Below are 16,873 nucleotides of genomic sequence, written 5' to 3' on the forward strand. Positions count from 1 at the left end.
GTAACAAAAGAACAACTCCATTCTGTTTTACCAACATCTGTTTATAGTTCAGTCATTATTGTCTGTTTCAAATGAGTGCTTTATGGTAAGCAGTGTCAACTAATATGATTGGATAACCTCTATCCAGAAACCTATTATTAATATTAATGACTGCTCTTTAAAGGATTCCAAGGTACTGCAATTTTGTTTCAATCTTAAGAACTGAGTATAGGGAATGTTATCTTACCAGTGTGGGTTAGGCAACTTCTACCTATTAGTATTCACTTTTTAAAAAAACTGTACTAGCTACAATCTCATTATTCTTAATTTCCAACAGTAAATTAAGATACTCAATAGCAGTGTGATGAGTAGGGGTGTGCATGCGGTGCCACCGCCCAAAGCGCAGGGCTCTGTGGGGTGGCACTGATGCTACCCTACGGTCCCTGCACCCTACGGTCCCTGCATCCTACGGTCCCTGCATCACTGCTGCAGCACTACAGGAGAACAAGTTGGCCACTCCAGACATGCAGTTGGCAGACTGTACAGCGCAGGTGGTGCTGCTATCCTTACTGGCCCTGGCAGCCCTGCCCCCCATGGCATGACATAATTATCTCATACTATTGGGGTCATAGATGGCACAGGGCACTCAAACCCTGGTACAGCTCTAGTAATGAGATTTATAAGTGAACGTTAAATTCAACTTATTATATCTATTGAACGGGTGATATATCTATAGTTTATCGCCGGGTGTATACAGCGAATATGTCTATGAACAACGTTATTCACAGACATATCAATCTGCTGTGCAGAATAGCAGATGACCGATATATCTAAAAGATATATCGGTCATCTGCTGGTGTGTATGGATGACCCGCCTGTTGAGCTGTGAAGCCCGGCACATCGGGCTGACAAATTTGTAAGCGCGTATACACTTACCAATCGCTGAAGGGCCGACTCGTCGAACTAGGGTGTCCCCAGCTTAACTCTGGATTTAATATGAACTTGCATGAATGATAAAATTTGCTCAGCCTGTGAGATTTAAAGGATACGTTTATAGCTTTCGCACAGAACCTGGAACCTGTGTAATGTAAATGGGTCTTAGGGATTGTGTTACAGTGTGTGGCCTTGATGAAGTTCGAACCTAAGCAAACACCTAATCCTGGTCAAACTACACTACCATGCCAAATGTGGAGCTAGGTCCAAAACTCTGGCCTGCATAAAGGACAAACAGACATATAGACAGACAGGATTGCAGGGGAGGGGCCCTAGACTTCACACCCTAACTACAAGTAATGAGAGATACTTCTATACTGAGACTTTTAGTACATACACAGAAATAAATGTAGGTGCGCTATACAAACATTTCTATACAAAATTATAATAAATAAACCTAATCCTGGTCATACTACACCACCATGCCAAATTTGGTGGAGCTAGATCCAAAACTCTGCCCATGCATAAAGGACAAACAGACAGACAGACAGAAATGCTTTCTCGCTTCTTATATAGATGTATTTTGTATTGTTTCCATGTATTGTGTATTTATATTGTTGGCAGAGAAGATGGGAACATGGGAACATATGAACATGCATTTTTCTTGCTCTTAAATATTGCCAATTTTACAATTTATTGTTTAAACTAGTTTACATTAGGGTTATAACCAGTGGCGGCTCCAGAGGTGGGGCTGCAGCACAGTTCAAAAGTCAAATAAGGGAGCCACATCAAATGCCTTTCCAAATATTGCTGGCTGGGACTCTCTGGCAGGTGGTGTGACTCCCCTATATGAATTTTGAACTGTGCTGCAGCCCAACCTCTGGAGCCGCCACTGGTTATAACTCACTTATTTCACAGGCTTGCAGAGAGCAGGTAACCTTTATATATTCTCCCATTACACTGTATACATTGTACTTCTATATTTTTTTAAAGTATTTTGGGGAAATGTAGTAGCCTGCGACTTGCAGGCATCAACAAGATTCCACAAGTCTGCCCAATGTTTTAAAGTGGCAATCATTTAAAAGGCAAAACCAGGGGCAATCATTTAAAAGGCAAAATCAACCTTGTTTTGCCTTTTAAATGATTGCCACTTTAAATCATCAGACAGACTCGCTGAGATCTCGGCAATGCCTGGAAGTCACAGGGTATTACATTTTCCCCTTTATCTTTTTAATGTTGCACAATACTTAACATTATAAATAGCAGTATTCATTTGTGTTCCTGTTCTTAAGGTGGGTACACACCTGACAGATATATCTGCAGATCGAGTGATTTGCAGATATATCTGCAGATGATGGTCGTTCATAAGGGCCCCATACATCTGAAATGAATTGCTGCGATCCTGCGATGCTGCAACCAGGCATCACAGGATCGCAGAAATCCAACATGTTGGATTTTCCCGATTTGACGATCGCAATCAAAAATTGATTGTGATTTTCTAGTCGGGGATATTTAACATGTCAAAATTCAACGATCCTGTGACGGATCGCTGAATCGATGTTGGGCGGTCAGCGTTTCCACTTGGAAACACCAGCATTTCCCATCCCATCGCCGGATTGCGACAATCAGTTTCTGATGTATGGGCAGCTATACACACTGAACGGCAATCATCTGTGTCTTGCTGCGGGTCCCAGAGACCAGGGGGTGTGTCGGGGCCATGTGCCGGCAGGCAGGGGGCGTGTCCCGCCCCTGCTTGCGGCTGCAGTTGTGTGCGTACTGGCAGTCTGTAGACCGCCCGTACATAGCTGCCGATGGACAGATATGTCTGCAGCAAAGCCTATGCGATATGTTGGTGAACGACGCGGTTCACCTTCATATCGCAGGTACACACTGCCCGACGTGCAGCAGATACATTGGCCGATCAATTGATCGGCCAATGTATCTGTCAGTGTGTACCCAGCTTTAGAGTTAGTTTTTCTGCTATTGTTTTTTAATGAGCAATTGTGAAGTATCTTTTCATTGTCTCTGCGGGGATTAATTTAAACCATAAATGGAGAAGATTTCTCATATTGCCCTTCCACTTTTGTAATTTGTCTAAATTTACACACTAATCTGTTATGGTATGAAGCGTGTACTTTTTGGCCACAGATAATAGCTCCTGCCTCTAATAAATTATTATTTTTTACTACAGTAGGGTAGCAGTTGGGAAGCCGATGGTGGTAATCCCGACCGCCGGCTTCCTGACTGTCTAATCCAGGCAGGGGTCTAATGACAGGCGTCGAAATCCCAACGCCTGTCATTAGACTTACGCCGGGAGCCCGACAACTGGCTTACCGATTGAAGGTAAGCCAGGCCCCAGGCGCGTACAGCAGCGGGGTGGGGGTGGGGGGAGGGTTAGGTTAGGGGTTCCCAGGGGGAAATTAGGGTTAGGCACTCCCCCGGGAGGTTAGGTTTAGGCTAGGGGAAGGGGGGTTTAGGGTTAGGCACTTGGGGTCAGGTTAGGGTTAGGCACCCCCTCCGGGGGGACTTAGGTTTAGGTGGCGGGGAAAGGGGGGTTAGGTTTATGCACTTAGAGGGGAATTATGGTTAGGCACTTGGGAGGTTAGGGTAAGGCACCCCTAAGGGAGGGTTAGTGTTAGGGGGTAGAATAGGGTTAGTAAATACTTACCTTTGGACGATCGGGATGCCGCTATCGGGATTTGAACCGCCGGCCATCCAGTACATATGGGCGGGTCTCACTGTGTATTAAAGTTTACTGGCAGTAAATAGGATTACAGTGGTAGTGCCGACACAAGTTACACTGTTATCACCTTTTCAAGGTAGACAACAATTCAAGTTTTTAAATGCCAGCTGGCCAGTCACTGTGTATAACGTCATAGCTTTAATTTTCCAATCATACTCGTGTGAATTTAATTGTGATGCTTTGTGTTTCTATATTTTGTTAATCACTTTTATTGTTGTATCAATCATGGATTAGTTGAGGCTATGTTAGTTTTATATTTTGTTATTTCAGTGATGTAAAACTGTTTCACAGTTACTCTGCTGTTTTGTGATGCACCTTGACATTTGTTTACTTTTGTTTTTTTTTCTTTGCAAACTGTGTTGGTCTTCTCCCCTGCTCTGTGTTGTTTTTCTCTTTCAAACTATAAACACAATTAATTTAAAAAATTCATGGATTAGGATGAGGATACGGTAATTCCATTCTCATTATAGGCATTCATATACATACTGGCAATCTCCTCTCAAACAAAGATATAGGGGCATATTTATCAAACAGTATTTGTGGGATATCCCCCGAAAACAGCCGGTGACTTATTTATGTATGGCGGACCAAAGCAGGTATAGGAGATGTTTGCTATGATCCCTTGTTTTCATGTGCGGATGCACAGCCAGCCCCCATACCATGTAGTGATCACTTTACTTTTATACATTGCAGGGATGGGGTCACATTATAGCCCCTGTAAATGGATGTGTTTTTTCATAGAGTCAGGCAATAACTAATTTCTTATTGCTGCAATTACAAATTATAATTATGGGGACCATGTCCTGCTAACTAATAAATATGCCAGAAAGAGATATAGTAAACTCCAATTATCTAGAAAGTCAGTCACAGGCTTCAGAACTCCGCCATACCTAGAATGCTTACATGCTGTTCTTCACGGTCATAATCATTTGTGTAACTAGGGCAGGGCGAGCGGGCACGTACCCTGGGTGCTGTAGGACAGGCAGCACAGGGGGGGGGGGGAGTAGAGGCATCGCCGGCCATGGTCCAGCCCGGCGCGTCCTAGTTAGGCAGTGTAATGCCAACCGTGATGTGTGCGGTCAGCGCTACACATTTACACAGGTCCGGCTCTAGGCCTCCCTACGCCGGTCCTGTGCTGCACAGCCGAGCCCCTTCCCTCCCCCTGAGCATGAACCCAATAGCGCCAGGAGGAGGGTGGGAGGTGAGCTCAGGCTGTGCAGTTTGACACACACATCGCCGCCAGCCCGACAGACAGACTCTCATTGGCTGAAGCTTTTTCACACACATCACCGCCGCGCGGTGGTGATGTGTGTGTTAACCAGCAGCCAATGAGAGTCAGACAGACTCTCATTGGCTGCTGCTGCACACACATCACCACCGCGTGGCAGTGATGTGTGTGTTAAGCAGCAGCCAATGAGTGTCAGACAGACTCTCATTGACTGCTGCAGCGCCCACTGCAAGAGCCGGGCTGGAACTCACTCATGAGTTCCGCCTTCCGGCTCCTGCAGTGAGTAATGGAGGAGATGTCATGACGTCTCTCCTATAATGCAGAGTGCGCCATTCCGGGAGGACTGACGTGCGGCGGCGGTGGGAGCAGTGACCGGACCCGGAATGTGGATTCAGGTAATTGTATTTTTTCTTTTACTTGTGTGTCTGCACTATGGGGGGGGTTACTACTGGGGGCACCATTACTGGGGGGAACCTCTACTGGGGGTGGGGCACTACTGGGGACTACAACTGGTGGGGGGGCTACTACTGGGGGCACTGCATCTGGAGGGGGAACTTCTACTGGGGACTACTACTGGGGGGAAAACTACCACTGGGGGCACTATATAAGGGGCTTACTACTATGGGCACAAGGGAAACTACTACTGGAGACTCTATATAAAGGGCTTACTACTAGAGGACCACTACTGGGGGCACTAAATAGGGAGGACCACTACAGGGGCCTGCATAAGGGGGACCACTACAGGGGGAACTGCATGGGGGGACTACTGCTTGGGCACTATATAAGGGGCTTACTACTAGGGGCACAAGGGACACTGCACTGGGGGGACCACTACTGGGGGTACTAAAAAGGGAGGACCACTACAAGGGGCACTGGATAGGAGGGATCACTGCTGGGGGATTGCATAAGGGGGACCACTACTGGGGGTACTGCATTGGGGGTACTATTACTGGGGGCACTATATAAAGGGCACTGCATAAGGGGGCACCACTACTGGGGGCACTGCATTGGGGGGACTGCTACTGGGGGCACTATATAAGGGGGACCACTACTGGGGGCACTTCATAGGGGGGACCACTACATGGGGCACTGCATAAGGGGGACCACTACTGGGGGCACTGAATAAGGGGAACTAATGAGGGGTAGCATAAAGGGAACCACTACTGGGGGCATTGCATACAGGGGGTACTGTATAAGGGGAACTAATGGGGGGCTGCATAAGGGGGACCACTACTGGGGGTACTGTGTCATGTTGACACGCCCCATTTTTAAGTGATCACGCCCATTTTGCACTGCCTTCGGCACGCGTACATAGAGGGCTGGGGGGGCTCCATTTTTACATTTGCCCTGGGCTCCAAATACCCTAGTTACACCACTGGTCATAATGTGGAGTTTAGCTGCTGCTACTCATTTAGAACAGCCTTCTCACACTCTAACCAATCAGGGGAAAGTCACTCTATATTACTTACTAGTGAGAGGCCTATTGATCCACCATGTACTGAACCCAGTTCATGTTCCTTGGCCTTGCCTACTGGCAGGGGCATTATAAGAGAGGAGGGGGCCGGTGTGCAGACTCAATGCTGGCCCCCTCCTCTCTCCGACAGTCCCGCGATGCAGTAGATTCTGGCTTAGTGTCAGAATCTACTGCACATGCGCGGGTCTCCGGGAAAATGGCGTCCGCGCCGGTTTCCTGGGGACAGCAGTAATACACATGCACGAGTCACCAGGAAAATGGCCTCCGACATTTTCCCATTGATTTTTGCTGCTATGCATTGCCTGCTCGGCGCTGCAGAGAAGCACTCTGGACAGGTAATTATAAGACTATGGGTGCAGGGTGTGCTGTGTGGGCCCCCCTGGGCCCAGAGGCCCGTGTGCATCGCACATCCTGCACCCATTATAGATCCTCCTCTGCCTTCTGGATTCTCCCTGCCTTCTCACCATCTCTGACCATGCTTATCTGCCTCTCCTTGTCTGCTGTGCCAGTAACTGTGCAACCTCTGCTCAAGTGCTTGAGCATGCCCCATGTATTCATGCTTACTGCATATCTATCATATACATATATAAACACATATGAGCAGGGCACGTCTCCTGTGTATTTCCTACATAATGTAATTTTACTGGCTGATCATTGTAATTATGTATCAATCTGAACTTATATGCTGTCTGCATTAGTTTGTATCCTTGTGTCATTTTCATCTCCGTGTGTCACACTATTGATCCTTTGTGGCTCCTTATAAATAAAATATAAAACTTAGATATGTGGATAGATAGATAGACATATGCTTACAGTAGATATAGGTAGATATAGGATAGATATAGGATATAGGATATACAGTAGATATAGGATATATAGATATATACAGTGGCTGAAGTGAGCCATTATGTGACTTTATATTATGCCAATAATTTTCTCCTTCTCTATCTATAACTCACAACTTGGTGATAAATTATAACGATCAAAATTGTCCCCAATACCGAAGCCATAGTGGCTGAGTTATTTATATTTTGGTCCCCAGAAAAGTCAGTCGGTAACAGAGACACAATGTAGGATGGAAGTTATTCATCTTGAAACTATTGTTCTGACAAAACTTTATTTTAACAATTTCTCCTCAGCAGAATGAACAAACCTGGACTTCTAGTAACATGTCACAGACTGGTACTGTACTAATAGAGCTTTCTATATGTTAGTTTCAGTCTCCACTCTGTATGTGTGTGTCTGTCTGTCTGACATTCTGTCTGTCAAATATGTGTGTGTATATATTTATATATAATTATTTATATATTTGAAATAATATATGTCATAGTGCACTCCCTACTGTAAATTAAATGGTCATTCAAAGTCACCAAGGAATACTGTGACTAAATAGTAGCACTTGGGGTGTAGTGAGGCTGACGCAGCCGTTGCCATTGTCTGGTGCATGATGCCCAGGGGGTGGCATATATTTGATTTTATAAATTAATTGCTGGATTGTCTTGTGTGATATGTATTGGGTTCAAAGTTGGTGCAGGTAAAACAGAAGTTTTATGAATGATCACAGTGTAGCAGTCAAGGGCGCTGAGAGAGGAATCAGTAGGAATGACCACCTAAGGCCGGCGGTTCAAATCCCAACGCCGGCAGACCAACAGGATTGAAGAACCCGACAGGGGATTTAGGTAAGTACAACTAACCCTACCCCCTCTAACCCTCACTTAGGGGTGCCTAACCCTAACCTCCCCTCTAGTGCCTAACCCTAAGCCCCCTAAGTGCCTAAACCTAACACCCCCATCCCTGTAGCCTAAATCTAAGTCTCCCAGGGGGTGCCTAATCCTAACCTCCTGCCAGGGATGTCTAAACCTAACCCTAACCCTCCCACTAGCCTAACCCTATTCCTCCTGGGAGGGGTGCCTAACCCTAAGTCCCCCCTCGGAGCCCCTAACCTAACCCTCACCCCCGCGGCTGTCCATGCCCGCCACCTGCCTTACCTTCGATCGGTACACTGGGTGTCGGGCTCCCAGCATAGGTATAATGACAGGTGTGGGGATTTTGACATCTGTCATTAGTACGCTGCTGGGATTTGACAGTCGGGAAGCCAGCGGTCAGCATTTCGACCATCGGCTTCCTGACTGCATCCCCTGAGAGAGGGGGGGAGCACACATACTAATAATTACCCAGGCCCAGGACTTTTGGAGGGGCATGTTACTGGTGATATGGCGTAGGTATATAGACGATATTTTTTCTGTCTGGAAAGGGGATCATGTGTCATTAGTCACTTTCTCCCAATATTTGAATGACAATACATATGGCATTGTGCTCACTTTTAACATTAGCCAACCAGAAGTATATTTTCTGGACCTAACAGTATATACAGAAGATGAGCAAATAAGAACCAAGAATTATGTTAAACAAACAGATTGTAACTCCTTTATACAATTCGACAGCAACCATCATTATAAATGGTTAAAAAGTATTCCCCATAGCCAATTTCAACGTATGAGACGCAACTGTTCTGAACTATCTGTGTATGAGTCTCAGGCAACACCTTGGAGAACAATTTTATATCAAAAGGATACGATAGAGAAATAATCAATAGGGCTAAGGAAATTGGCACCAGTCTTGATAGAATGGAGGCTATTTTGGAAAATAAAGTTAAAAAGGTCGATCAGAAAAAGAAATCGATTTAGTTTGTGACCCAATATAATAGCAATTATAAACAATTTGAAAAAGTTATAACCAAACATTGGAATATATTAACCAATGATCCTGCTTTGAAAGATCATATAGAACTACGTCCAACTTTTATATACAGGAAGTCACAAAACATACGAGACAAATTAGTGCTAATTAGTGTTATCTCCAACCCTCCAGTATCAAATAATAGAATCAGAACGAAAGGTTTCTTTCGATGGGGTATATTTAGTATGTGCAAATTGTGCAAATCTGATACACCAAAAATTACCCATTTCAAATCCATACAAACTAATAAGAGCTTTTTAAAAAATGAATTTATTACATGTAATTCCAAATATTGTATTTATTTATTGGAGTGCTCATGTGGAAGTCAATACATAGGGAGAACTAAGAGAATGTTGAAAGTGAGATTAGGAGAACATACAAGAAACATTAAAAAAGGATTAGAAACTCTTAATGTCTCCCTACATTTTAAATCAACGCATCAATGTGTTATCAAACATTTAGTTTCCTTCTGTGGTATCAAAATAATAGAGTCCAATTGGCGCACTGATGATAGAGATAACAGATTGGCACAAGACAAAATGAAAATGAAAATGATCTACCTTTTAAAAACACAGATATCCAGAGGTCTCAATGCTGATTTCGAGATGAAATGGTTTTTATAATACATGAGTTTTTTTACAATACATGAGTCTTTTGAATATATATGAGCTTTTCTTAAAGATAATTTTTTATCAAATATACATTTTAAAGTTTTATGAGGTATCAGTATATTTTATTTATATTATAAATTATATTATATATTTTAGAGGTATGGGTCATGCCCATTATTTATTGGATCATTATTTATTTTTTGATCATACATTAATTATATATGCAGTGAAACACTTCGGGGAGACAGCTGATTTTCTGATCAACTGTGTCTGCGCCAGAGCAATGATAAATTGCACCAGCACTCGCGGTGAGATGGAATGTTAATTATCGGGGTCCCCAATAATTAACATAATGAATAGTCCCCTTCAGGAGCAAATCAGCTGGATTCTAATTGGAATAGCAGTATATTGTACAAGGCAGATATAACAATCACCAACCGTAGTGTGCTATATCTTGGTACTGGAGAGTGAGTTTCACTGTAGTCGATGATTTCTAAATATAGCCTTTTGCAACAAGATGAGTCTTGCAATGAGCAATAGTCCTATCTGCTTTCATCTTTCAGCAGAAAACCCACTTACTTTCTGTCTTTCAGAGCAACTGTGGGAGCATGATTCTTCAGATACATCATTGTAGACAATACTTCTACCCCAAAACATTTGTTTAGACCTGAATCCTTCAGCATAGATCGTGCTTTCTCCACTTTAGTATGATTTGCACACTCTTACCACTCTTCTCCGTTGTGCATGCAAATGTCAGTTGATGTTCAATGTCATGCTTCTTTAGGAAAGTTTCAACATCTTTGCTTAGTTATTTTCCTACATTGTCAGACTTCAAAAACATTCGTTTGTGACCAGTTTGAGTTTGTAATGATCTCTTGTAGTCATTATTTTTTCACTCTGGTGAAGTCATCAATGAATGTTATGAGGTATCTGTTTCCACTTACCGACTTTGATTCCATTGGACCACACACATCTAGATGCACCAATTTCAGGGGTGCTTAATTTCTGGTCACTGATTTTGGGAGTGGGCAATGTCCTTGCTTGCCTATTATACAGCTTTCACAGATTGGTCTGTCATTGTCAGTCATGGACTTTAAATCCTTTCTGCTCCAGGATACCTTATGGCTATGAGGTTTGTCCCCATGTCTGGTATAGTACATATAGCACATCTTGTATTTCTGTGGCTTTGGTGACATTTCCTATTCTTAGATAGGCTGTGACTGTTCCAACTTTTGTATCTCCTATTTCTCTGACTGTGGAAGCATCACACATGTTCAATATTGTGAACAGTGGCAAATTTTGCCTAGAGGCTGCAGGGTTGCAGCCCCCCCAGTAAATCCACCATCTCAGTGTAGTCAGTGCAGTCTGTGATTGCACTGGATACACTGTGACTGGCAGTGGCTTCCTATTGGATGCGCTACCTGCCAGTCACATATACAACAGGCAGTCTCAGGGAGAGGTGTCTCTTCCCCCTGGGACTGCCAGTCCAGGTTGCGATTAACAGAGAGCAGCTTCCAAGAGTAAGCCGCTACTCTGCCTTTCCGCCAGCCCTAACCAGCTCCTAGGGGCTGCAAATGATGCAGTCCTTTTGAAGCAGGTGACATGTGCAGCTCCCTGCCAATAGTGCGTATGCGCTGGTCCCGGTGCCTTACAGATTGATTGCGCAGGAGGCAGGACCTGGCCAGGAGGAATGGGTGAGTGACTGCACTGGCTCGCTTTCAGCTGCAGCAGCCCCCCTCATCTAAGAGGGTAAGAGCCGCTGCTGATCGCGAACCACTCCTAATTTTAACTGAAATGTCTATTAGCACCTGAGTCAATATACCAGCAATTTTTCTGCAGCTGTCTATGACACTTAAGGCTGACTCATTCTTGCTGCTCAGCATTCACAGAGAGGGAGAGAGGGGTGCCAGTGCTCTCTCTAACCAAGGTTCTATAATATCTAGTTACAAATCTGAGTAGCACAAGGCTGTAGGTCCAGTGCTTTTATGCAGGTCATTGAAAGAAATCTATGCGAACATTTTATGGAATATATTATGGTACCGTGTTTCCCCAATAATAAGACACTGTCTTATTTTTTTTTTTGGTCAAAAAAACTCCATAGGGCTTATTTTTGGGGTAGGGCTTATTTTAATTAACTTTGACAGCAATTTCAATAAACAGGGGGTCAAAACAGACAGGATAATAAATAAAATGATGACCATTATGCTCCTCCAGTCCTTCTTTATCCCCATCATGCCCTCAGTCCTGCTTTTATCCCCATCATGCCCTCAGTCCTGCTTTACAATTCATTAATTACCTTTATTTTTTTTCCTCTTTTTCTCTACTCTCCTCCGCGGCGCTGCTGTAAATGACGCTGCCACGCACACCAGCAGCCGCGCGCTCACTGTGAGAGAGTGAGACGCTGCAGCTGTGATTGGTAGCCTGTCAGGGTTCAATCTAGGATCGGCCTCTCTCACCTCCTTGCCAGCTTCCCCTGACTTCCTTGCGGTCAGACATCTGGTGCAGTGATGGATGTGGGGCTGAGTATTCTGCCTTAGGTGCTTTTTGCGAGCTTCCATGGTTGGCTGTGTGTGCTAGGGATTGGAGTTCCCATCATGGGCGCGACCATGACAGTTCCTCTCATGTGACAGTACTCCTAACCTATGGTAGCATGATTTCAGTCAGCTGATGCTGTGCTCCAGTATAAATCCGCCTCCAGAACTCCAGGAAGTTGCTGTTCAACTTCTTCTCTGTTCCAGTGATACCAGCGTTGCTCTGTGCTAATCTTTCAGAGAGTTACTTCAGCCTGTTCACAGTTCTCCAGTTTCCAGTATTAGCTTCAATACTTAAAATGATCACAGCTCTCCTAGTTAGCATCTAATATTACCCGTACACAAGTGACACTAATTATGGCCACCTCACAGCACCTGAAATCGCAAGATCCATTTTAAAAAAAAAATCCAAGTTCTGAATTGCGAGTCAGGGCTATGTTCTACTCGGAACCCCAAAATTATTCCAAACTGGGACTTGATTCAACTTGGAACTCATAAGTTCAGGTATGTTGTGTTTGGATTCATATTTACTTAATTGTCATGGGCTACCCGGCCCCCAATAATTATCATAATGAATAAACCCTTTAGACTTGGAATATTTATTATGTAAGTCATGTGGCACAAGAAACATCACCAAGCACCACATATATAGATGTATTATAAAGGTATTTATTCAAATGATTTAAATAAATTGTAATATATACACTGTGTAAATGGTAGTTGTTATTCTTTTCTACCAAAGTGAACAGATGATTGCAAACAGTGTGCTTATTGTCAGGTTGTGGTCAGGTTGTGTTCCCGAACTGGAATCGGGGACAAGGGAGTGAACCACTATGCGCTGGAAACTAGATGACCTGATGTATTTCCTTTGCATGTAATTGGAGAAGAATAGGCTGACATGTATCAATACAAGAGGAGGCTAAGCAAGACGTAGACAAGTTTAGAAGGATCTGCGTCGAGTCTCTGGAGACAAATTGGTGGACTAGAGTCTAGGTTTCTCCTCAGAGGGTAGTTAGAGTCCTGAGCAGTCTGAGGAGTGGCCTGAATCTAGACTACTTACTGCAGTGACTGTTTCCAGGCTAGTACTGGAGAGGCAGGGTTCTGGGCTGGTACCGGAGAGGCTGGATTCCGGACTGGTACCGGAAAGGTAGGATTCCGGGCTGGAACCGGAGAGACTGGATTCCGTGCTGGTACCGGAGAGACTGGATTCCGGGCTTGTACCGGAGAGACTGGATTCCGGGCTTGTACCGGAGAGACTGGATTCCAGGCTGGTACTGGAGAGACTGGATTCCAGACTGGTACCGGGTAGACTAGATTCCGGGATGGTACCGGAGAGACTGGCTTCCGGGCTTGTTCCGGAGAAGTTGAATTCTGGGTTGGTACCAGATTGACTAGTCAGGGTTCTGTTAATTGTAACAGGCACGGGAGTCTCAGTGTGGGAGCACTTAGGAGCACAGAGACAGAATTCACTGAGAACACTGTGAAAAAAGTTGCACTGACAACCAGGAAATTCTTTTATAGCCGAGATTTGCTGCTGATTGGTTGCCAGCGGGGAAGAATCAGGATTAACTTCTCATTGGTAGTTCCTGCATCAGTTGACCATGCCGAAGATGGCTGCACCCACACAGACTGACAGGTGGGAGGACCTCCATGTGGGATGCCAGCATCAGTGGGAAGCAGGAGCCGGAATGTCAGTGGAAGAACTGCAGTGGCTGTTGATGGACCGGATGAAGGAGCGCTCACAGCGGCCACTGAGAGCAGATTCCTATGGACCCCTGATGATTCTGGGGTCTCTAATGGGAGCCATGACACTATTATAGCAAGTCATATGATGTTTTTCACTGCCCAAGATCTAATCCTCAGGGCGCAGGCAGCACAGGAATTCTTTGTTTCTCACAATGCATGCTTCTATCTTATCCATACACTCGAGCAGTTCACTTTCCTTGTATTCTCGAGGGTGCACACTGAAAGTATGGTCTCGGCACATCGCTCTGCCTGCTAGGGTCATGCAGCAAGCTGCCAATAATGATGGTGAGTAGGTGGTAAATAGGTAATCAGGCAGAGTCAGAACTGCAATATCTCTGGCTAGAGCAATGGCTTTGTCATTGTGCGATAGCTTCCCATCAATTACACAGAGATGGAAGTAGTGTTGCAGGAACTCGGCTACTGTGGGAACTTCCAGATGGAATTGGAGTTCTGTCAGTATAGTGCGCTCAAGCTGGAGTAATTGGACTCGGCTGAAGGTGTTAAAACACAAATCCAGCAGCTGTTTAACAGTTGGATGCCGTCGTGTCTCCACCTGAAGGGGATCCATAAATTAGTAACTTGTACAAGGAATGGGTTGCAAGTTCTTACAGAATGTAGTCTACATACATAAATAGCAAACAGTGATGTTCTGATCTATCATTTTATATATATATATATATATATATATATATATATATATTCGTATATATAAAAGGGTTGGCCAAAAGCTTGTGACCAGAAGCAGCATCTACGGACGATTATCAAGATCACAGATGCACGCAGGAGGCATTTATTTCCTACAGAGATCTCCTGCTGCATTTGCATATTAGTTGGACAGTATTACACAGTTGCTTCCTAGCAGCTGTCCAATACCGCCCACATCTGAATCAAGCCCTTTATCCCCAGGAGGTACATACCACTTTGCATGCAATGAAGAGGGATGCCACACCCACCAACTGGAATATTCCAGCGGGCACCTGGACAGATGTTAGGAATCTATCAATGATGTTGACCGTTAGACACAAGGACTCCAATTCCAGGTGAAGGTGCTTGTGAACGCCAAATAGCCAGAGGATAAGTTTTCCTCGACACTCTGGTCTGAGCTGCAAGAAAAACACCATTCACAATTCAGAATTAAGTGAAGAACAAAACATTAAATATTTAACTTTAGATAAATAATCCTGGGTTTGAAATAGGGCTGATAATATTAACATATCCTATGTATGCGATTTTCCATTAGATTTAATATACTAAATATAAATTGCCTAAATATATAGGAATAACTTCAAGGCCTATCTGCTTACAGCCTTACACCCCTGACACAAGTTGGAATTAAAGGGTGTAAATGGGGTACATGAGAAATGTAACTTCAAAAAAATTAGCATAAAGCAAAAACATGTACCCTCTGCATAAACCAAATACACCATTACCACTGCAGTAATGGTCATGGTCTGTCCTATGCTAGAAGTCTCTCATACATTGTCATGTTTACATTTCTGAGCAATTTCTAGCATAGGACAGACCATATGGGGAAGACATAGATGTGAGTTGGAAACTTGACATATATTGCAGTATGTGGAACTAACATTTTCGTCATTGAGCAGCCATGGGGGGGACTTAGGGATAGGCACCCCCCCAGGAGACTTAGGTTTAAGCAGCGGGGAAGGGGGGTGGTTAGGCACTTAGAGGGGGGGAGTAGGGTTAGGCACAGGGGGAGAGGTTAGGGTTAGGCACCCCTAAGGAGGGTTAGGGTTAGGGGGGTTAGGTTAGATTTGTTGACACTTACCTTACCACGATCAGGATTTCCAGCGCTGTCAGGCTTCTGCTGCCAGGCTCTGCTGTTTTGTCGGGCTGCCGCTGCCGGGATTCAAACTCCCGGCCTTGCGGCAGCCTGGATATCATACCGATTCCACTGAAACTGCCCTTATGAAAGTCAGCAATAACCTCCTAGCTGCCAAATCAAAGGGCCACTACTCTTTGCTAATTCTCCTCGATCTCTCTGCTGTTTTTAACAATGTTGACCACCCTCTCCTCCTGCAAATCCTTCACTCCCTCTGTCTGCGTGATACTGCCCTCCCCTGGCTGTCTTCCTACGTCTCTAACTGTTCTTACTCTGTCTCCTACACTTTTCTCCCTCTATACATCCACTTTAGGTGAGCTATTTTCTATGTACTATGTACTGTATATAGTCCTGCTATGTACTGCTATATATTCCTGCTAGATATGTTGGTGCTACAGAAATAAGTTGTACTATTAATAATATACAATATACATACCTCTGGCTGGTTGTCCATGCAGTTTGGTGTCAAGTACTTTATCTCTAGCTTCTTCTTGAAATCGTAGCATTCATCTCCATACTCCTTAAAATTCTGCAAGGACATGCTACGTGATGAGTTTAGGAATGGGTCGTTGTTAAGGAGCACAGGCATTCTTGTCTGAAAAACAGGCCTGGAGGTCTCAAACTGATAATGGACCCATGGATTCGATATCAGGTCTCCAGGTATGAGGTACCTGGGCTTCTTCACTTTGCTGCTTGAAGCAGCACTAGTGCATATACAGGAATTTCCTGCATCCTTTGGTGATGCTTCTTGCCTCTTTCTCTTATTAAAACTCTTCTGCTGATTAGACATAACCGCAGAGGGGTAGATGGAGCTGCTGCACCTATAACTAGCAACTTTCATCTGGGCTGAAAATGGAATGTTCACGTTCTACATGCAGCTGTGCTCGCTGCCGATTGGCTGATCAGGAAACTCTGGATTGTGACCTCACAATGAGAACTTAAGTTACGATGGGCTTGTAAATAATGGCACCATCCATAGGTGGGTAAAGCTGTGTAGACCTCTTGGTGGAGTTGGCTGGTTCAGCTCTGAAGGGGGGCATCCAATTAGC

General features: G+C 44.4%; 1 protein-coding gene across 1 annotated transcript; it reads right to left on the reverse strand.

The window, feature by feature from the left end:
• Positions 1-12,971: 12,971 nt before the first annotated feature.
• LOC148508894 (cyclin-O protein A-like) lies at positions 12,972-16,614 on the reverse strand. The gene is made up of 5 exons (XM_088443889.1): positions 16,261-16,614; positions 14,902-15,087; positions 14,136-14,537; positions 13,299-13,682; positions 12,972-13,157 (listed from the first exon to the last, which is right to left on the reverse strand). The coding sequence occupies exons 1-5, from the start codon at positions 16,612-16,614 to the stop codon at positions 12,972-12,974; spliced, it is 1,512 nt and encodes a 503-aa protein (XP_088300015.1).
• Positions 16,615-16,873: the final 259 nt, after the last annotated feature.

The sequence above is a fragment of the Taudactylus pleione genome, unplaced genomic scaffold (genome assembly GCF_031769625.1).
Source record: "Taudactylus pleione unplaced genomic scaffold, aTauple2 ptg000336l, whole genome shotgun sequence".
NCBI lineage: Eukaryota > Metazoa > Chordata > Amphibia > Anura > Myobatrachidae > Taudactylus > Taudactylus pleione.